Source organism: Sander lucioperca, chromosome 9 (assembly GCF_008315115.2).
Source record: "Sander lucioperca isolate FBNREF2018 chromosome 9, SLUC_FBN_1.2, whole genome shotgun sequence".
In the NCBI taxonomy this organism is placed as follows: Eukaryota; Metazoa; Chordata; class Actinopteri; order Perciformes; family Percidae; genus Sander; species Sander lucioperca.
Window position 1 is genome coordinate 16,811,741 of NC_050181.1, and position 24,031 is coordinate 16,835,771.

The 24,031-nt window shown below is 40.2% G+C and overlaps 1 protein-coding gene across 1 annotated transcript in view; it reads right to left on the minus strand.

Annotated features, from left to right (window-relative positions):
- The window catches only part of LOC116044905 (contactin-associated protein-like 4), a 143,719-nt gene extending 120,249 nt beyond the window's left edge, over nucleotides 1-23,470 (minus strand). The window contains exon 1 of the mRNA XM_036004830.1: nucleotides 23,083-23,470. Coding sequence (XP_035860723.1) covers nucleotides 23,083-23,470 — 388 coding nt within the window. The remainder of the gene's footprint in view (nucleotides 1-23,082) is intronic.
- Nucleotides 23,471-24,031: the final 561 nt, after the last annotated feature.

Sequence of the window (24,031 nt, forward strand, 5' to 3'; positions counted from 1 at the left end):
GTCCTTGAGGGGGCCACCTTCAGTGGTCCAGTCAAAACAGGGTCAGTTTGATTCTGGGGGCGAATGATGGGAGAAGGTAGTGGGGCAAACTTGGTTCCAGCATCTACCAGCTGCTCCATCCGGTCAGTGAACCCCAACATGTGGCAAGGGGAAACAGGGGAAAGGGTGAATGGGGAGAACGATGGATCCTCAAAGGCGTCGGTGTTGGTAAGGGGGTTTGAGGAGTGTTGGACGGGTGAAAAGGGGGGTTGAGATTTCTCGTCTCCGTTCTGTGGTCCTCGATGGTCAAATCTTTGCTCAGGTGGGGGCTGTGGTGGATCACTGCTGCACTTTGTTGTGTCTTCCTCTTGTTTGTTTGTGTTGATTTATCTTGTCTCATGTCCTTGGCCGAGGGAGCAGATGTGTGGTGCAGAAAGTAGGCTAGAGGTGAACAGCTTTACTCCTGGCTTGTTAAGGAAAAGTCCATCTGCTTTAAAAAGATGTCTGCGGTCCCAGAAAATGTTAAAATTGTCAATGAACCGCAGAGAGTGGACGGTACATGCAGTTGAAAGCCATTTCTTCAGTGCCAACAGTCTGCTGAATCTCTCAGCTCCTATTCTGACTGGTGGTATAGGGCCACTGATAAACACCTTCAAGTTTAGAGAGCTAACTGTGTTCAGCAGATTCATAAAGTCACGATTCAGCACTTCAGACTCTTGCTTTACAACATCATGTGACCCTATATGCAGTATAATGTTTTTCACAGTTGGGTGTGCTGCCATGATATCCGGGATTCTTTGGGCTAAGTCAGACACCATGTCTTTGGGAAAACAGAGAATTTTGGTGTTTTTACTGCTTTTTATGTCTTTTACAGCAGAGTCACCCACAATCAGAGTTTGGTGCCCAGTCGTTAGCTTTCCCTGTAGCTTTTTACTTTTTGAATTGCTCTCAGTCCTTACCCTGCTGTGTGACGATGAGACGCAATCCAGGTCATGTCAAGGGTCCTGCAGCAGAGGAGCAAATCTGTTATCCAGTTGCACACTCAGTTGTTGGGGAGGCATTTTGTTGCTAATTCTCCTTTTTGCAGCTGTCCACGGCTGTGTCCTACTGAGTACAGGGGTAGAAGAGGCGCTCTGCCTGGATGGTAAATGCAGGCCAGCCGTTCATATCACAAATCTCAGGGTGCTGTGTCCTGCCCGTTAGTCGTCCTTCCCAGGAAAAGGATTTACTCTTAGGCTTTGCACCAAAAGAGTTCCAGGGAGGACTACCACTTGTTGATTTATTACCTATTCCACAGCCCTCCTGTTTGTCTTGCTGGTGCTAGTTAGCCGTGTGTTGGCATGCTTCTGTCCATTGTTTTGGGTCAATGGTAAAGTGGTGTCATTTCCACATGATCCGTTCACTTCCAGGTTTACTTCTAACCGGCAAATTTTGGTTTCCAGAACTACAATCTTCTGAAGGAGTTTGTAGTAGTCCTCCATGGAGAAGGGAGGCATCTTGCTGCTAATTCGTTTTAGCTACAGTCACTTTAGGACAGGCTTGAGCTATTGGTAGGCCACGCTCACGTACAAAAAATGTATATCCCAGTGATTTATAAGTATCCAAGAGCCGCTGCTCATAGTTTCTCTCACAGGAAAAGTCCTTACAGTGTTGCTGCATAATGAATCGAATATTGTATTGCAGCTGATGTGGAGGTGGATGTAAATCACATACAAATTTCCATAACATGATTATTAAATTGCCTGGTGATATGTTTTTGCCAAAGAAATCAACAGCATACACATGATGGGATGAAAAAATATGTCTATTAAATATCATCTATTCAGTTTTCCAGATGCTCAGAACATTGCAGATGGTTGAACAGAAGTACCAAAATACATATGAGTTACAGAACACTTACAGGATCAGAGAAGCAAAACACCAGAAGTAACGGGGGCGGGAGCATCACATTGTTTAGCCTCTATTAAGACCATTTACCAGCTGAAGAGGAGTGGGGTTTTAAGTGTCCGGTATACCCCCCGCAGCCGACCTGTCATGCGCCAATGTGACGTCATGCGAGCGCCGTAACTATTTATACTCGCGCGTGGTGGACACTAGTTGCAGTCTTCTCCTGATCAGAGGTGGTGCTAATGAGGAAAGGCTACCGACTTTGCTATTTATACGGACTAGAAGAAGAAGAAAAAGGTAAACAACGGCAGAACTGGCAGCAGTGTTGACGTCAATGTTTCGATTTGATTCGATGACCTTCTTCGTCGGATCAAGCCTTTCATTCACCATAAAAGAACTCATCTCAAAGGAACACGCCGACTTATTGGGACTTTAGCTTATTCACCGTAACCCCCAGAGTTAGACAAGTCGATACATACCCTTCTCATCTCTGTGCGTGTTGTAACTCTGTCTGACGCCCCCACCACTAGCCTAGCTTAGCACAGATCCTGGAGGTAACCGGTTCCAACAAGCCTACTGCTCCCAATAAGTGACAAAATAACGCCAACATTTACATGTTGTGATTTGTATAGTCACAGGGTGTACAAATAACAAGGTCACATGAGACACAGCCATTTTCTAACCGTATATAAACTGGGAACTATATTCTCAGAAAGCCAAAGCACTGCTACTTCTGCTACTTGGGCGGAGTGATTTGCTAGCAGCACCTGAAACCCTGTGATGAGGAGCAGAGAGTTCGCCTGGAGTTCACTCAGAGTTGGAGCAATAGAGTCAACAATTACTAGATAGTAAAAGCATAGTGACCTTGTTTTTTGTACACGCTGTGACTATACAAATCACAATATGTAAATAGGAAAATGTTGGCGTTATTTTGTCACTTATTGGGAGCAGTAGGCTAGTTGGAACTGGTTACTTCCAGGATCTGTGCTAGGCTAAGCTAGCGGTGGGGGCGTCAGACAGAGTTACGACTCGCACAGAGATGAGAAGAGTATGTATGGACTTATCTAACTCTGGAGGATACGGTGAAAGTCTCAATAAGTCGGCGTGTTCCTTTAACCCAGTAAGTTAACAAGAGAGACTTGCAGTCACTCTGAGAGTCCTGGCATCCGGTTACCCTCGAACTCGTCCATGCTTCCTGTTTCCGCTTTGTTGCGCGCCGCTGAAAAAAATACAGTGGTGCATGACCTCTGGTCTCGCACTCAGAATCCTGGCGCGCCAGCGAGATCTACGTCAATTTGACATCACATTGACGTAAGGTCGGCGGCGACTGTAAAAATGCTATTAGATTAGCATTGAGCTGCAGGTTTAAAGTGAAAACAGGTCTTTGACATTACGCTGCAGTCTCTCAGTAGTTCACAACAGCAGGATGATACAGCAATGTCTCCTGTCTTAGCATGAGGATAAACATTTGTATGGGTCAAATTCATAAAAGTAGATGAAAAGATCTTCTCCAGAGTGAAATCCACAGCTGAGTGGTTCAGATCAACAGTAGAAACAGGCTGAGGACATTCCATTATCAGACTGTAGATGATTACTCTCCATCTCTTAGCCTGAGAGAATTGTTAAAAACAGTGAAAATGATCTGTGCTAAATAACCACAGCGCAGCTTTCAACTTGACCATCATGCTTTTCAGCTTTTACCCACTGTCATTTTAAAAGATAATGTAATACGCAAAGATAAAGATGCCTTTAGATCAAAATCTTTTCTACCTTTTCATAGTCGTTCCTATTGAATCTGTGGATACGAGACCGTGAGTGTCAGAGCGGAGTCTAACCATTGAGAAGCAGGTTCCATGTTCCCCAGGTGGAAACAGGGCTGTCAGCTGTTAATAGCACCATATCAGATGAATGAACAGGGTAATAAAGTGGATGAATGACTGATGTAATCACTTGTTGTGGAGATGAATGGCGTCCTGACTGGCTCATTACAGGCTGGATCCTGACAGCGACCGATCACTGTTGTCAGGAGAAACCCCCACATTACACACTTTAATGCTTTACGGATGTTCGGCTGCAATAAAAACATCAAATGTTTTAACCAATGTGCAATAATTATCCTTTTAATTGGCTTCTCTCTTGCATACAAACCCATAAACATAGTGTACAAGTACTAAATTGTACCAATTCAAAAGTGTTATGATATTGTGGGGGGGCCTACTGTATCTCCACAGCTCTGGCTACACCATAAATACATTGCAAGATAGAAGAAAAAAACGCTCTGGGTTGTTTGCATTTCTTTAAACCAATCACAATCGTCTTGGGCGGCGCTAAGCTGCGGACGCAGCGATGGTGGCTCTGCTAAATAGTCTCAGGAAGGAACTTGTTTTGGTGGAACATTTGCAGCCCACAAAGAAAACGCCACATACAATATTAAGATTAACTGTTGACACAATACAGTAACATGAGCTACTTAAATTAGCTGATACATGGTTAATCCTCATTGGCTCTTACCAGTGTATCTCCGTGTGTACTTCGTCCACAACAAATCCCACCAATCGGTCCCAAAATGTCCCAGTTAGAGAGGAAATGACCTAAACATATTCTTTGTAGATCTTTACAATCATTCCCTGAAATAACCAAGCAGGCCTGCCTTGTTGCACCATCCAAATTTTCTTCAAAACTTGACATTTTCAGCATGTAGTTTGCTAGCTCGGAGTTTGTTGTTTCCCGAAGAGAACAGAATTTGAGAACGGCAACACACAGAGAGCAGAAGTGACACGCGCTGGATTGCAGGCAATTATCCTGGAAATATACTTCCGTCGAGCCAGACTATGGGGAGGGTGATGCAATTTTAACTTAGCTATGTTCAGCCCCCTTCCCCACCCCCAATGGTGTTCGTACAGTCTCTTATTCTCTTTACATAAAAATAAATTTAAATAAAACGAATTAAGGCAAGAATGTGTAGTATATGACCATTCTATAACTTTCTATAAACTTTGCTTAAATGTTTGTTATAAGGGAGTCCTATGAACTTTGCTTTACACTTACTGAGAACATCTGGAAACTGTTAACATGAGCAGAGTTTCCCCCAAGACAGAAGATACCTTTTTTGGAGTTGTGCCAGATAACAGGCTACGATTGGCCAGTTGATATACTAACACATACACCCTCCCACGTTAGGTCATACAATGCATAAGATATATACGTTGCTCACACAAAGGAAAGGCAGAACGACTTTTGGAAGAATTTGAGTTGGTTGTTCTCCAAGCTTCCTGCAGGAGCTTGTAAAATTGATGCTGAATCTTTGCTTGTAATAAACCTTTTTATAATCAAGATCAGTGTCGGCGGATTCCTCTTCATAGAGCATCACAGCACTACTATTTAAGACACCACAATTTTGGCGACGAGGATGGGATCGGTTGCATCTCCCAGGTCATCGTTTCATCATGGGCACTCAGGGACTGACTCCCGCTTCACTAGTCGACTATGAGGTGAGCTTTCTCACTATTTGGGCGCTGGTCAGTTCATGTGTGGCTCTGTGTGTGCGATGAGGGATTGCACCGTGTCGAATCTGTGTGTGTTTGGTGTAGTGATTGCTGTGTGATGGGGTTCCGTTTTAAATTATTTGTGTTAAAATCAACGCAGACAGAGGGAAGTGTGAGTTAACATATGAGAAATAAGAAGAAAACAAAGCAAATGCTTTAAGGAAGCTAGAGAAACAGAGGAAAAGGAATATGAGACAAATGAAGCAAAGGCTTAAGGAAGTTAGAGAAACAGAGGAAAGGAAATTCAAATGAAGAAATAGAGAAAAGGGAGAAAAAGTAAGGGATTAAGGAATATTCACATAGACGATGTGAAAAGATTTTAAGGAATAGGCAAATTGGATTAAAGAAAACAGTTTAACCCTGGCCAGGGCAATTTGGCTTAAACAAAAGAAAGAAAAAGGAAACAAGAGAAAATAAAAACAAGAAGTAATAAGGAGAAGAAAAAGGAAATAAGAGAAAATAAAAGAATACAGAAAAGAACAGGAACGATAAAGAGAAACCAACAGAAACAAGAAAAATAAAGGAAAACGCCGTTAATCTGACATAAAAAGCCCTTTGAAAAAAGGCGATCACAGGATGGGCCGTAGTCTTAAATTTTTATTAGATGAAAAGTTTGAGCCAGTTCGGAGAACTGAGGTGTAGACTAACAGTTCAATGGTAGATTTGCCAATCGGTTCATTGTTGACGAATAATGTTCGAGGTAGACTTGCTATTGGATGTCTATATCTAAGGTAGCAAAATAACAAAAAAAAAAAAAAAGACAAAAAAAAAAATAAAACGGCGGAAAGCAAACTCTTTTTAGGAATTACATGCATGAATGATGTCGACTTTTGTGTGTATGAGAGAGAGTGTGTGTGAACAGCGGTGTGTGTGTGTGAACAGTGGTGTTTCTGCTGTATGTGATAGGCTGTGTATGCGTGATAAGGATATCCTATATTATATATATATGTTTAGTTTAATAAGGAAAGATATTCTGTTTATTATGGTTAAAATATGAGTCTCTTTTTCAAGAGAACGTTTTCAAATGTGTTAAAATGTATGAGTCTTTTTTGGGTGGACTTTGTTAAATAGGTAAAAGACATAAATTGATATGAGCCCCTAGGAGGACTTTTGTGTAAACGATCTAGCCTATGAGTCTTCTTCGAAGGAGAACGTTTTCAAAAATTGCTAAAACTTATGAGCCCCTTTGGAGGACGTGAAAATAGATTAGGCTAACCTATAGTAAAAATAAGAAGCTTCAAAATTAGTATTTGTGTTTTATGTTTTGTGTTGGTTTGTTTTGTCCTGTGTCATTGTTGTTTTAATGTGGTCTGTTGAAGGGAAAAATGGAGAGACAATAGGTCTGTCTGTTGAGAGAATTTGTAGGAATCATTAAGTTTTCTCTGATTTCTTTGAGATTGTTTAAACTGCTTTATGATAGCATATTGCTATTTGCATTATCTGCTGCTTTGAAACTACTAAGATTAAGAAATTCTGTGTTAAAGTACGCTGAGTGATTTTTAGTTATTCTTTTGGTTGAGTGTGAGCCTAGGTTCCTTAACTCCAGTGGAGTTCCACTCACTGTGGAATCACACTGCTGACTGAACTGCGCATGTCTAGGAATTTTAGGAATTCAAGTTTTCACAGAAAGTTTAGGCCACTCCTTACTGCACTAAAGGCAGAGACAGAGTGGCTAAAGGAGAAGGGGGGTTAAATGTAGCTTGGTAAAACATTAAAGTGGCTGTTGCTTGACTATGAAACTATGCGATTAAGATCCATTAAATTTATGAATGAGAGTTATGTTGATAAAAAAGAGAGAGAAAATGTCATAAACACCTAGAGAAATGGCATTAGAATTTGAAATGTCCTAATTAGGAAGCCTTAATTATGCTTGCTTCTGTAGCATGAAAAGAAAATTTGGGAGAAAGATTTGAGGATAAAAGTGGGATAAATAAGGCTCAGGCCTGAAAGAAAAAGGAAAAAAGAGAGATTAATAGCTGGCATAGGTGATTTGCTGGAACTCATATCAGTGATTGATCACCCTGGATTAAGAAAAGTCCAGCCTCTATACCTCTATTGAAAGTAAGAGATGAGAGGACTGATTGATGGGCTTCAGGATTGTCACCTCTGCCATTTTAAAATGTTGGACCACTTGTTTTGAGTGGCGAGGCATCTAAAATGATTTTACTTTGAATAAAACAATTCAAAATTTGATAATTCTATAAGGTTTTTGACTTTGCTAAAGTTCTCCACTGTTACCTGTGGTTATGTCATTGCACCAAGGAAATGAGTGACATTTGTGAAGGTGGAAAACAGAATGAATGAATCTGATTCCTGTGAAGAAACAGCGAGTAATTCAATCCTAATAAAACAGACTGAGTTAATAATGGGTAACTATTGTTACAAAAGATGGTCAGGAAAGCTGAGAGAAGAAGTGTATGCTGTAGAAAGGGAAAAGAAAGTTTATGGGATAATGGAAAAAGGCATGACTTTAAGAGAAAGTTAAGTGTACAATAAGGTACTAAGGTGGTTAAAGACAGAAAGAGAGTGTTGTGAAAGTGACAGAAAGACAAAGAAAGAGATAAATGTACTTTTGAATTAGGATACTGGAGTTCATACTAATATTGTTGTTACAGAGACAACTGTAGCATTGGGGTTACAATCTACAGGAGGGTAAATGTTTTGATGAAAATAGTAAAAACTGCTATACCACAAGCACAAAACTTAGGGAAAAAGAGATAAATTATGTAATTTTCAGGAATGACTAATGGCAATTTCCAAGACAAATTGCTTTTGGATTTTATTGTAATCTGACATATCATAAGAAATGAATAGAACAAACATATGTTTATGGAATATGATGTTTTATTGTTGTTAGACTGTTCAACAAATATATAGGCCTATAAGTCCAGTTGAACTGATTAGCTGTTTAAATGCTTAGTTAGTTGACAGGACGGTTGGGATCATTTCTAGCTTCAGAAATGTGAGGATTTTCTACATTGTTACTTTTAGTATTTTAAGTACATATTTTATGATACTTTTCTTACTTAGGTAATATTTTTGTAGCAACATTTTGAATCAATGATGTCATAGGTTAGAAGCAAGAAAACTAAAATTAGTATGATTAAAAGTACAAGTAATGCTTCTCGGAGGTGTTGTGTTTTGTGTTTATTCAGTGTGCCTCGATGGATGTCAGAGCAGACCTGTCTCACTCCTCTACAAGCTGATTTGGTAGTCAACTTTGGTCCCATCCCCCACCACTTGCACCAGAAACTGCATCTGGAGCTGGAGCAGCAGAGAAGGAGGGGCGACAGATTTACAACTGTCCATGGTTAAGTGACTGAATTGGACACCCAGATGGCTCTCAGGGCATGACCAGAGACTGACATTAAAGAAGTAACGTCACACATGCCTACAAAGTACTTTGGTGAAACATTCACAGATAACTAATAATTGAGAAGCTGAAACAACCATAAAGATGAATCCAAGCTCCAAAAGTAAGAAGAAAATGAAACATCTGGAAACTAAGGGCAGACTGAGGTTTAGCAAGACAAAGGATGATGATGATGATCAGAGTGATTCAGAAGAGTGTGATGAAAGTGAAGATGGAGACAGTAATGAAGATTTGGAGAGCAGAGGAGCTACAGGACTTCATCCTGCAGCGATTAGCATAGAAGAGATTGAAAGAGACATGGAGCAATTGGAAGAGCACTTGGAGAAGCTGAAGATACAGAGGGAGAAATTGCTGAAAAAAGGGTCCCAAAAAGTGAAAGAACAAGACCGAGAAACTCTTAGAAAATTCAATCAAATGCAGCTGGTGGAGAATAAGAAGGACAAGAAGCAGGTTTTGGTTGTGCAGAATCAATGCCCACCAAATCAACATTCGCCGCCACAACTTCAGCCGAGCAACGTCCAACCGCAGTTGCCCCAACCACCATTCGTGGTTCCAGTTGTTTTATATCCACAGCCAGTTTTTGGACAGATACAGAACTGGAGAGGAAGAGGACGAGGAAGCTTAGGCAGAGGAAGAGGAAGAAGATTTGATTCATACTCTATGCAATCACCACAAGCGTGTTTTAATTGTGGACAGGATGGACACTTTGCCCGTGAGTGTAATAGACCAGGAAGAAACTCCAGAGGAAATTACAGAGGAGGACCGGTGAACCCTTATAGGAGTCTGGAACCAAGATTCTAGAGATGCCCAGAAGATCTGAAAGGGGGGTGTCAGCTGGTGTCATCAGGACCAGAAAGAGATCCAACAATTGAGGACAAGGACAGTCACAAGTTGGTACAGATCTGCACAGATGAGCGTTGACATCAGCAGACTGACCAGAGAAAGAGGGAGGAGTGAGAGAGATCGGATTTGCTCTGACGCATCGATGCATCGACGCATTGACGCACCAACACATAAAAAGGAGGTAATGCACCGACAAACACACAATTTGAAAATACAATTACTCTAAAGAAGTAATTAATAGTAGTAAAGTATTTTTGCTTTTAAAACAGAGTTACTCCTATGTGAACACACCTATGTGAAGGGTTAAGACATCTAAATTAAGCAACTTGGTATGAAAACCTTCCATTTTGTCAGTATCTGGTGAAATCTATTTTGTTAAAGTTGTAATGATTTTCCTGTGACAGCTTCTAACAAGACTAGTGACAAATATGCTACTTTGGTTGGTGTGTCAGGAAATGTTAAAAGAACATTTCACTGTTTTATTTTTGTGCTCTAATGACATTTAGTTTACAACTTTTGAAGATGTTTCTATTATTTGAGTGTTGCCCAGATAATTTATTGGGAAGTAATCTCATGTATGAATTTGGATTGGATTGATGTAAAGTTGTTACAAACAGCAGATTGAGAGTGCTGTTCTCAGAATTTGGTTAAAAGTAAGCTTAGAACAATTGTGTAACTATAAGTAAAATAGGGATGCATAGAGAATGCATAAAAACATTAGCAGTGATAATGTGAGAAAAGATAAGACAACTCCCAATCATAGATATAGTCTACTCAAATTAAAAGTTGTTTGCATTGGTTAATTTGTTGTTTATAGTGTACCAGTCGTTTGTTCATGATTTCTCTCTAAGTATAGATTCGCGAACGGAAATCAGTTATTATAGCCCAATGATGGATCAGCATCTTTTGTTATTGATACAGAGGTTTAGAAATCTGATTTGAATTTCACTATTCTGCATGAGTTGCAGTGGTGTTACTTAGGCTGTAGAGTTAAAGGGTAAAAACCAAATAATAATAACTCACAAAAACTCCAGAGTGAAGCTCTGTAGTTTATTGAATTTTGATAGTGATTACAATTAATGGAGAGGAACGATTGTTCTGCATATTACATTAGCAACTAGACTTGGTTTGTCTTGTGTCTAATTTAAACAGGAATGTCACATAGATGAGGTTGACAGAGTTGGACATGAGGAGATTTATTACACCCACCATCTGGTAACCAAACAGTGAAGTCTGGTACTTTGTAAAAAGCGAGTAATTACATGCTATAAAATGATTGGCTCTTAAAATAAATTTGGTCTTCTCTAATCCCCAATTGACTACACCAAGACGTGTTAAAAAGGGATGTTTATGATTTGTTTGATTTAATTTGTTGAAGGTGTGATTGATGCATCAGGATAAGAGTTATTTTTTAGAAATGATAACTTTTGTTGCTGACTATCAATGGTCGGCGAAGAGGGAATTAGACATTTTGTTTAAAATGAGGGTTTGGTTTAATTTTTTAGTTTTTTACTGTATGTTTTTTTTTCACATTTCTTTGGATTTTGTTATTAATCAAAGGGGGGAAATGGAAATGGAATGTGATTCATATTATCATATATTATTCATATTATCATATATTATTTTTGATATTATTATTTTTTATTCTTATTTGATGTTTTTAATTTTCATGTGTTGTTTTGCAAAAAGATACTGGTTGGTGTTTTCTTTTCTTCCAGAGCATATGGGGTAATGTGCAGAGGGAGATTCAGATACAAATATGGACAATATGAAGGAACTAGGAGAACTCTGAACCAGGATGGTGTGGATCTGTTTAGATTTCACCACATCAACATTGCTGAGAAGCTGCAATGTAGTGGACTGCATTCCTGTGTTTGTCTGATATATATACATGTTTGCAGAGTAATACATACTTTATATAATATTCTTGCATTAATTGTTTGAAGAATGATGTTTTCTGTCATGAAGTGAATATATGGAGACCTCAGATGTCTTTCTTTTTTTTCCTTGACGCTTAGGGAAATGGGGTCCAGGCAGGGAAAGGTCCTTTTTTCAGATCCGAAGGGTCGACTTGCCTGAATTTGGACATTGTTTTGATTTTATTTCATTTTCTGAGGTTTTCACATGTATTTGCTTAAACCATAATTCTACATAAATTGATAAAGATTTATTTTCTATATGATCTGGAGTACTAAGGTGGTCGCCTAGGCAGAGGGACCGTGAGAGAATTTTCCTATCTTGATTGATTGATGGTTACTTGAAAAGACAGCTGCCAGATGGGTTTTTCGCTCTCACACTCCAATGATTTCATTTTGTTACATTCTATAAATTTGTTTACACTCCGAAAGTTATATTATAAGGAACATGTTATAATGAGAAATGTTATTCCTACTCTTCTTGTTTTTCGAGACTTTATTAAGTCTCGAAGGGGGGAAATATGTAGTATATGACCATTCTATAACTTTCTATAAACTTTGCTTAAATGTTTGTTATAAGGGAGTCCTATGAACTTTGCTTTACACTTACTGAGAACATCTGGAAACTGTTAACATGAGCAGGGTTTCCCCCAAGACAGAAGATACCTTTTTTGGAGTTGTGCCAGATAGCAGGCTACGATTGGCCAGTTGATATACTAACACATACACCCTCCCACGTTAGGTCATACAATGCATAAGATATATACGTTGCTCACACAAAGGAAAGGCAGAACGACTTTTGGAAGAATTTGAGTTGGTCGTTCTCCAAGCTTCCTGCAGGAGTTTGTAAAATTGATGCTGAATCTTTGCTTGTAATAAACCTTTTTATAATCAAGATCAGTGTCGGCGGATTCCTCTTCATACAGCATCACAGCACTACTATTTAAGACACCACAAATGTATTGTAAAAGGATGCAATGCAGCTGTACACAACTATAGCATGTCATTTGGAGAAACAGTAAATAGACAGTAGAAAATCTACCATGCAGTTGAATTGTACACACACACACACACACACACACACACACACACACACACACACACACACACACACACGGGTTTGTGGCACTATCTTTGTGGGGACCCGTCACTGACATAATGCATTCCCTAGCCCCTTACCCTAACATTAACCATCACAACTAAATGCCTAACCTTAACCCTTACCCTCACCCTCACCCTAACCTAAGTCTTAACCCTCAAACAGCCCTTTAAACTTGTGGGGTCCAGCATTTTGGCCCCACAAAGCTGTCGGGACCCCACAAGTATACTGAACTCCCGGTTTTTGGACCCCACGAATAAAGTTTAACAAGCCCACACACACACACACACACACACACACACACACACACACACAAACACACACATACACAAACACACACACACACACACACACACACACACACATTTTCATGAACATCATCATCTCAATAAATATTCACAGCTCTCCTCTCGAGCTCCAAACTGTAAGCTAAAGCCAAACTAACGCTGCCTCCATCTGAAGCCTCTCTGTTACTGGCTGTTGTTCTCCAGCGCTGAGATAAGAGCCAATTACTCTGAGTCACACCGCGGTCCGATCACGGCCCACAACTCCGACAACAAGGCTTTAGCTTCGATTACCCTGTCAACATTAGGGTACTTCATCTCAACAGCACACGGTCTTCATCTGCCTCTCCATATCCACCACGGCCTGATGATTTCACTTTTTAAAAGAGCAATAACACTCCATTTGGAGAGATTCAGCGTCACAGCACTGCTGGATTATATATCCTGAGTATCCTCAAGATGAACTGTAACATGAAAGTTAATGACTGAGCTCCCTCAGTGGCATAGCTACTGCAAGTATTTCTGATTCTGACAAAAAAAGTTGGTACACCCCCAAAAAACACCTTACAGGTCAAAGATGTAATTGTGTGGAACCAGCTGCCTTTAGATATCAGATGTGCTCCCTCCATTTCTGTATTTAAATCTAGGCTCAAGACCCATTTGAACTCTCTGGCCTTTTTAACACATTAAGCGCTTGTCTATAATTCTTTAGTTCTAAATTGCTGCCGGTCATTGTTGTTGTTGGGATGCTTTTTTATATGTGTGTTTTGTTTCTACTTCCTATATCTACTTAATTACTACTGCTGCTAGAGGGCTTTGTCACTTTTTTGGGGGGACACAACATTTGCTTTCCTCCAACGAAGTGCCTTTGATTATTCGGGACGAGACAACTCTTTTTTTTGAGGAAAAAAGAATGCAAACAAGCCCGATTAGAAATCATGAAGGATCCGCCTGCATATTGGAAGAGAGAACCCAACAGCACCTGAAGCCATTTGAGCACACATCATGCTTGGACTTTTTAACAATGACATCAGTACCAAGGTCGGTTGGTTTTTGTTGTAATTTTCCACCCCCTCATTTGAATCCCTTTGCGTGTGTGTTTTTTTAAAGACTAGTTGGTCAAGTCAAGTCAAGTCATCTTTATTTGTCAATTTCTTCACATATACTAGATATGCAGAGGAATCGAAACTTTGTTTCTCACCATCCCACGGTGAAGGACAAAAAATGTACAACAGATAAGACAAGACATTCCTACCCAGCCCGGTCTCAGGGCAGTTCGTGAAATGGTTACGTTATTTTGATCTATTGATTCGTGTACAGGGAAACAATTTTCTACTTTATTTCGTGGTGGTCACCACGAAATTGGAACGTTAGCATTTCACGAACTGCCATGCAACTGCTCTGGGTGAGATGGTGACAACATGATCCGCGGTCTCTGGGGGACACAACAACGTGGAAATTAAACGCCACATGACGCCGACAACTGCCATGACTCTGGCCTGCTCTGGGGGATGCAAAAACGGGGACGCCACACGCAGTAGACGGTGACAACAACGGCCGCCGGGACACGATCCGCGGTCTCTGGGGGATGCAACAGCGGGGAAATTAAACGGCGCACGCCGGTGACAACAATGGCGACAACAACGGGGGATGCGCTAGAACAACGGGACGGTTGTGGTTAGGAAAAGAGAGACGGGGTAAGGTTGTGGTTAGGAGAACAAGAATGGAACGGAAGAACGGAAGCAGTCACGCTGCCTTCACTCCGATTGGCAGTCGCTTTGTCGCATCGCTTAGCATTTGCATAAAATAGACTTCTTGTTTATTTTGGCCCCGCCTTGCTCGTGGCAGCGGCAAGCTCGTCGCTTATCGCTAGCAAACGGCCACTCCCATTGAACATGAATGGTAGCCTGTCACTTTGTCTCTGTCTCTTGTAGCTAATGTGACTGTAGGGTGAGAAGACTGTATGCGGGGTGGCTGTCGTCGCTCACAATCATGGTCGCTTTTCGGGTGAGGTGGGTGTTGTATATATCTTGCAGGGAGGGGAGTGGGAGTGGTAGTCATTACACAACTATAATTTAAACATAAATCATATTAAATGAAATTCCCAACCCCTATTAATTATATTACGTCCCAGGGGACACAAGTGATGGTAATGCTTTATTGATGTTAATGCGCCCTTTCACGTTTCATACATGCATATGGAGAGTTTTTAAATCTATGAATATTCAGTCCGGCTTCTCCAAAGCATCAGAACAGAGTAGTTTCTCGTTGAGGATGAAATGATCTGGTATTGACTGATTCTGAAGTCTTAACACATTCTCACTCCCATTGTGTAAAATACGGATGCTTGGTCAGGTGCCTTTGGCGTTGTTATTGACGCTAAAAGTCTCCTTTAGTGTCAGATCTGAACGCGTTTTATCTAAACGTGCTGGGTCGGGACTATTGGAGTCACTTTTGAGGCAGTTAGGTTAAGGAAAAGGTCGTGGGTGGTAGGACTGCACGATGTGAGGAAAATATCTAATTGCGATTATTTTGACTGATATTACAATTGCGATATGATCCACGATATTGGAAGGAATTTTATTTTTGTATCATTATTCTTATTTTCCTAGAAAAATATTATATGTGATTTTTTTCAAGGATCTGTACAAAACAAAGATTTTTTTCTTCAGTGAAGAAAACCCTGAAAAATTCCCTTTGGTCTTACAGCCCACCAGTCCGAAGTCCCTTTGTTTCGAAAAAAATAAGCCCTCTGCTCCGACATCCCATTGTTCCGACTATATAGGAACAATGGTTAAGCTTTATTATGGAACAAACTCAACTTCGAGGCAAGGCCCGCCCTTCAATAGCATTCACACACTACTATGGCCAGGCGTCCTTGCTTACGCAAGGTAACGTAACCTGATCAGTTCAGATCCTATCCCCTGATCAATTGGTTATCTTAATCTTAACCACTCAAGGTCAATGCCTAACCCCAACCAATCGAGCTGCTTCGTAGGGTGCGTCTTGCCTAGAAGTAACGTGGGATCCACAATAGCCTATATGGTCGGAACAATGGAATGTCGGAGCAGAGGGTTAATTTTTTCGAAACAAAGGGACGTCGGACTAGTGGGCCATAGTACTAAAGGGAATTTTTTGGGTTATTGAGAGGTCGGTACAATGGAGCATCGGAGAAATGCGCAGTCCCTGATGGAGCAGGTGAATTACAGTAGTCTGATGAGGTGAAATTAGAGGGCGAGTGCTGTAATCCCTGAGGAGAATATGTGTGGTGAGATCGCTGAGCTTTGGCATTTCACATCCCTGAACACAATGGACCAGTGGAGCACAAACACTGGCGGCTTAGAGGAAAATGGAGCTAAATGTTTAATACCTGCTGGACTATGCAGCCGCTGAACCTCCACACTGACCCTGGCTGTGTTGGACAGAGAGCCTTTCTGCATGTTAAACCACTGCAGCTTCATCCTCCGCACAAACTCCAAAACAATGTTGTGTTTTTTTTTTTTTAAGAGGAAAAAAGGTCTGGAGGGCTCAGATATTCAAATGCATTATGAAGCTGCTCCTTGAAAGGAAAACACAAAAGTTCAAAAAGACAGGTATAAGACGCTCTTCTTGCAAAAAGGCAAACAAGCCTGTTTTTGGATGGCTATTTCATATTGAAAAGGTTAGTACCTTAAAAAGCTGGGTTACAACCCACGTGTAGTGGCACAAACAGCCTTCCTCAGGGTGTGAGTTTTGTTTTCTTCGTGTCAGCCTCAACGTCTAATCGAAGGTGTTTTCTCCTGGCATTTACATTCTAGGCATCCAGGTTATTAGAAGAAAAGGGTTGGCCTTTCGGAATAAGCCGCATTCCTTGAAACCAACAGTACGGGGTTCAAGATGTCAGAGCTATAATACACTTACAGCAGAAAATGCAAGACATTTTTTCATGACACGAGAAAGCCTATTATGGAGAATAAAGCTAGTCAAATGAGAGCTGTTTTGCTTCAAGATGAGAGCACTTCAGACGCAGTTACAGGAGGAAAACGGAGGAGAAGAGGTGATGGAGGACACGGAGGAAAGTGAGGTATTTGTTGATAAGATGACTTCTCAGCTTATAACAGAAAACAGGACGTGATTCTGGTGTCTTAAATCTGCTGTGGTAGAAAACAACAGTGTTAACTGATCTAATACTCAGCCGAAATGCGATGCTGTACACAAATAAAAGAAGTGTAATGCAGAACGTCACAGACAAGAGCAGCACGCCATTCAGCGATGGAAGAAGTATTCAGATCCTTTATTTAAGTAAAAGTACAAATACCACACTGTAAAAATACTCTGCGACGAGTAAAAGTCCTGCATTGAAAATGTTACTTAAAGGGATACTTCACCGATTTAGCAGTAGTAGGAGCTACTTCCGCATGTTTTCAACCCGCTGTTGAAAACTGTCATCTTTACCCGAAGATATCTGAAGCAAAACGAGTGTCAGCCATCTTGAAGTGTCGCTAACAGGCTCCATCTTTTCAACAGAAAACCTTTACAACAATTATGTGCATTCAAACTACCGCACATGTACCACCGGGATACATTGGTACAGATCGGAGAATATGCAGGACACTTTATTACAGACGGAAAACTCGACACACTATGCGAGGTTCGCCTGCTATGGACCAGCACCTCAGCCTGCGGTGTCGCCTGATGCCGCTAGCCGGGAAAAGGGACCTCAACAGCGGTGTGCAGGAGTGGAAAGCAGCTAGGTGGAAAGCTAACGCTAGCCGGCCACCTGTTCCATCAATCCTGCTTGCAAGTGTCCGCTCATTAGACAACAAACTGGACTACATCCAACTTCAACGAAACTCCCAACGCGAGTTCAGAGACTGCTGTGTTTTTGTTGTTGTGGAAACATGGCTGAACAACAGTGTACCGGACTATCCAGCTACCAGGCCGGCTGCTCTGTCGCCAGGTAAGACTAGTGGAGATGGGCTGTGTTAACACGGACAGGTGCAGAAATGGGGTGATTGTATCCAACTAACTGCTGGTGGAGTTTGTGACTGTTAAATGCCGACCAGTCTACATTCCACGCAAATTTATGGCTGTGTCTATACTCTGTGTTTACAGCCCACCAAGCGATTATGCTACGAATGCGTTAGCTGAACATTACGGAGCCTATAATGTGTGTGCACAATGCATAAGTGCATAATGTCGTTTTTATATATTTTAAATGTGTAACACCATTTGAGCCACGGTGAAACGTTGTTTCGGGTATATGGTTGAAATGACAATAAAACACACTTGAGTTGAGTTGACTGCCTCACTGTCTGTCTGTCTGTAGTAACGTAACGTATCTGTAACGGTAGGCGTGGCTTGGGAGTGGACTCTAAAGCAGCGAAGCAAGTGCATTCTGGGATTTGGTGTCTTTCATCCACATGAGCCAAAAGCCACCAATTTCAAAAAGAAATTCACATTCCTACTACATAAGTGACCCAATTTAAAGATATATTCATCTTTCCAACGGTGAAATATCCCTTTAAGTAAAAGTATGTAATTATCATCAGGAAAATGAACTTAAAGTACTGAAAGTAAAAGTAGTCAATGCAGAACAATCCTCCCATTTTAGAAAGTGTAAAGGATCAAACAGTTGTGTGTTTAATGTGTGTTAAATAATTTCAGCTGGACTTGTAGGCCATTATATTGTTGACTATTTTCATTCATAATAAAACATCAGATTTTATAAACTACTTGTGTTTCGTGTGCAGGAATCTTAATTTGTAAAGTAACTAGTAACTAAAGCTGTCAGAGTCATGTAGTGGAGTCAAAAGTACAATATTTCTTTCTTTTTTTTATGGCTACTGTCATTTTCTTTTTTTTTTTCAAAGATATATTTATTGAAGCCTTTTTTATATGTATAATTTCACAAACAAGGCAAACAAAGGAACAGACATACAGAACCAGAACCCCTTACCCACCCCTCACCCTCAACCTGGTACGGTAAAAAAAAAAAAAGAAAATAGATAAACAATTGCATGAGTTCACCTTTGGTTACATCTGAAAAGCAAAATAACACACAATTAAGTACTGTATGAGGTCCCAAATAATCATAAAATCATAGAAGTATGGTAGACAAAATATTAAAGGGGAGCAAGTTACATACAGATGTACTAGTTAAACTTATGTAAAGATGGTAGTAAGGCCAAGAAAGAACACCATATATTTTCGTATTTCTCTGGGTTCCTCCTCACGCCGAATAAGATTTTTTCAGGTGTGCTGTAGGATGTTAATTCACTTAACCAATGTCTCTGCGATGGAGGAGATTCTGCTTCCATATCCTTGGGTCAGAGGGAATCTTGACATTTGTAGTTTTTGAAGCTATATTAATGATGTATTTCCAATATGTTTCCAAGCTAGGACATTTCCAGAGCATGTGAAGCAAGTCCCCCTCACAGGTTCTACATCTCTGACAATTTGGAGAGGAGTTGTGGTGCATTTTATGCAGTCTATGTGGAGCATAATAGGTTCTATTAAATATATTAAAGTCTGAACAGTTATTGCGAATCCAGTGTCTAATTTGAAAATATTTAAATAAATTGTGTTTGGGGAGTTTGAATTTCTCCGTCAGTTGTTGAAAGTTTGAAAATGTATCTAGGATATATAGATCTTCAACTGTTTTTACGCCCTTACTAGCCCAATTGCTCATTATTCCATCTGTAATCTGATGTGAAATGTTGGGATTATCACACAGAGGAGTTTTACGAAACAGGGAGATGTTTAAACCGATGACAGCATGAGCTTCACGCCATGCAGAGAAAGAGTTCAAAATGATAGGGTTCTTAGTAATGTTTAAGAGTGTTTTCTTAGAGGTTAGGAAAGGAAGAGACTTCAGCGGAACATGTTTTAATTGGTGTTGTTCAATAGGAAGCCATCTTGCCACACATTTGTCCCCGTGTAGCCAGCACCATACTGAGCGAAACTGAGCTGCAAGGTAATAGCCTCTAAAGTTGGGAAGATTTAACCCTCCTTTAGAATATGTTTGACTCTGGGGGGTTTACCTTTCCAAAGAAAGCTACGTAAAGATTTATTTAGGTCATCAAAGAAAGGTTTGGGTATTTTAAATGGGATGCATTGGAAAAGATATAAGAATTTGGGGAGGATACACATCTTAATTAAATTAACTCTGCCAATTAATGATAGTGGAAGGTCCCTCCAGTTTTGTAAATCTATTTTAACTTGGTTTTCTTTAAAGGTTTTATCTACAGAAGTTCGAATTTCTATGCCCAAGTATTTAAATCCATTAGGGCGCCAATGCAAAGGTCTGGTTAAGTTTTTAATATAGTTGTCCTGTATATTTAAGGGCAGGACCTCACTTTTTGTAAGGTTTAGTTTATAGCCAGAAGCTGCACTATACTGTTGGAGACATTGTAAGGGGGGGGGGGGGTTAGCAGGGTCAGTCACAAAGGCTAATAGGTCATCTGCATACAAAGCCAATTTATGTTCATTCGTTCCATATCTGATACCAGTAATTGTGTTGTTAGAGCGAATAGTAATAGCCAGGGGCTCTATGGCTATCAAAATCAACAACGGAGAGCAGGGGCAGCCCTGACGGACCCCCCTGGATAGTTAGAAGATATCTGATACGACCCCATTTGTCAAAATTTGTGCTTTGGGGCCGTTAAACAATGTTTTAATGAAGCGAATAAATTTAGTTCCAAAATTCATCACTTCAAGAGTTTGAAAGAGAAAGCTGGGTTCGATCCTGTCGAATGCCTTTTCCGCGTCCATTGACAGTATTAGCATGGGGTCCTTATGTGAGCGGGCTGTTTCAATTATATGAAAAAGTCTACGCACATTGTCCGATCCATATCGATTTTTAACAAAGCCTGTCTGATCAGCATTAACGATTTTTGGGATTATAGATTCCATTCTTGATGCAATTAACTTTGATATAATTTTGTAGTCTGAGTTCAGAAGGCTGAGAGGACGATAAGAAGTATATTTTTGACGATCCTTTCCCGATTTTGGTAGCAAAATTATCGTAGCCAATTCCAAAGAGCTAGGGAGAGTCTTATTAGTCAGTTCTTCGTTGAGCATGTTTGTTAAAGGGGTTATAAGCTTATCGGAAAAGGTTTTAAAAAATTCAATTGGAAAGCCATCTGGCCCAGGGGCTTTATTATTCTGTAGGGATTTCATAGCTTCAAGAACCTCTCTTTCGGATATATTAGCATCCAGGCAGTTTTTATCATCAGGGTCTAACTTAGGCAAGGATAATGAGCTTAAAAATGTTTTTGCTTTAGTGTTCTCAATCCCATGCTCTGTCTTATATAGTGTCTCATAGAACAATTGAAATTCATGATTGATATCATGCGGATTAAAAAGGGATCTTCTACCGTCTATGATAATGGAATGTATAGTTTTTTCACTTTCTTCCCTTTTAATTTGCCAAGCTAGTAGCTTGCTGGTTTTATCGCCAAATTCATAGTAATGATAGTTGGTCCTGGCTAGATCAGCCTCAGCTTTATTAGTACATAAGTTATCATATTGAATCCGTTTTAGAGACAAGGTATTGAGCACCATTTCACTTTTAGTGTGGGTGTGTTCACGTTCCAGGTCTCTAATTTCATTTTCCAAATTCGCAAGAGTTTTCTTTTTTTCTCTGATCTTGTGAGAACTATACGATAGAATCTGGCCTCTCATATATGCTTTTAAGGCCTCCCATATAAAAACATGAGATGAGGAATTAGTATTCGTTTCCATAAATACATCAATATGACCTCTCATAAATCTAATGAATTCAGGGTCTTTCAGCATATAGGATTTAAACCTCCAAGTAATAAAGGGTTTCGATTGTGCAGCATCAATCTCCCAGGTCATTTTCATAGGATTATGATCGGACAATGTAGCTGATAGATAAGAGCAATCAATGATCTTGGCAGCCATATTGTGAGGTATTAAAAACATGTCAATTCTGGAATACGACTTTAAATGTCTTTAGCTTTTGGATTAAGCTTACGTCAAATATCGCACAGTCCCAAATCCCTCATCCCCCTGAGCAGAACTGAGGCAGCCTTAGAGCGATTAAGAGATCTTGGCATGGATCGATCTAAATTAGGGTCCAATACCAAATTGAAGTCACCCCCAACCAAACAGTGCCCCTCAGCAGTTGCAAGTTTTAATACAAGGTCATTAAAAAAAGTAGGGTCGTCGTGGTTGGAGCCATATATGTTAGCAAGTGTCTTCCTGTAACCTAATGGAATTCAATTCGCCCTTAACTAAGATAAATCTTCCATTACCATCTTTTTCTATTGATATTAATTTGAAGTTCAGTTTTTTATTGATAAGGATAGCAACCCCCCTAGCTTTTGTGTTGAATTATGAGCGGTAGACGTGTCCCACCCAGTCTCTCCTTAGTTTGACATGTTCTGCATCGGAAAGGTGAGTGAATAAATGAAACATCGGTGGACTGTCTCTTTAAGTACGTCAAGATTTTTCTCCTCTAAATTGGAGAGTTGATTCCCCTAACATTCCAAGAAATTAAGTTTAGTTGGCTAGTCATACCTTAATAACAGATGCAACTTAAGTATGTTGGGAGCCTCAATGCTTACATATAAAATAAAAGTTAGGTGAGGTAAAAACTGTACCAAACTCCCGTATGAAACCCGCCCATTGGAACCCTTAACACTGAACACCCCCATTGGGTAGTTAACTCTCTACTCTCACAACACGACCTCTAAACAGTTAGAAAAAATATATAGTAAGCATCAAACCATAGAGCAAATTCCAAGAACCAGTTACTTATCGGAAAAGAAAAATAAATAAAATTAAATAAAATTAAATAAAATTAAATAAAATTAAATAAAATTAAATTAAATTAAATTAAATTAAATTAAAATCATTAGAATTTAAGGCATGAACACGAGATTTGTATCCAAGGTGATGTAAACCATCTGATGTTGTCCTCATGCGTAATCCGTAGTTTAGCTGGATGGTGCAGGGAATAGGAGATTCCTCTTTCCCGAAGGCTCTTTTTGACATCCTTAAAGGCATCTTTAAGGCGTTGCAGACTGGGGCTGCAGTCTGGGAAGATGTAAACCCTGCTGTTTTCGTAGTGAATCTCTCCCTTTTGTCTGGCAAGGCGCATTATTTTCTCCTTGTTCGCAGGTAATGGAGGTAAGAAAGTTTTCGATACCGAGGATTTCCGGTATGACTCGCTCCAAAAATCCTGCAGCATCACGGCCTTCAGCCTCCTCAGGGAGGCTGATTATGCGGATGTTGTTACGCCGGCTCCTATTCTCTAAATCGTCCACTTTATCTTTGAGGGACTCTACCTCCTTCTCCAGTGACCCAATGTGCGTGGTGGCATCTTTGATGTTATCTTCATTTGCTGATATGCGTCCCTCCATTTCTTCAACTGGGTCAGCTAGAGTCGATATCGCCGTTTCAATTTTAGAAAGTGAGGACTGGATGGAAGTTGTTTTAGCATCTAACTGTCTTGATATATCCTCCTTGCTTTCTTGAATAGCTGCCATAACTGCATCAAGAGTAGGGCTTCCACCTTTAGGAGATCCGGTCGCCATTTTGGATGTGTGTGCGGGCCTGGCTGTTCGTTTAGACAGCGGTGTAATATCCTTAAGACCCCTTAGATTATACTGTGCCATGCGCCACTACAAATAGTCAATTCTTTTCTAGTATTTTAGTACCATGGTTATCACGGAAAATAGAAGTAACGAGTGTCGAGGTACGCCTGTGGACATCACGCTTGCATGTCCTCCCTCGCTGGCTGCAAACTGGAAGTCCCAAAAGTATAATATTTCTCTCTGAAATGTAGCGGAGTAGAAGTAGAAAGTGGCATGAAAAGAAAAGACTCAAGTAAAGTACAAGTACCTCAACATTTGGATTTAAGTACGGTACTGGAGTGAATGTACTCATTTACATTCCACCACTGAAACCATTATATTTTCATGTGAGGGATGGGAAATGTCTTTTCATCTCAATTAAATATCATCCCATCAAATGAATTGTTAATGGTTTCTGCTGCTTGAGGAGGATTTGGAGGGAGTCCCGTCCATCCATCCACAGTGTCACTTTTATCACTGAACTGAATAAACTGTGGAATCGAAAGGCAGTAAAAAGTCTCA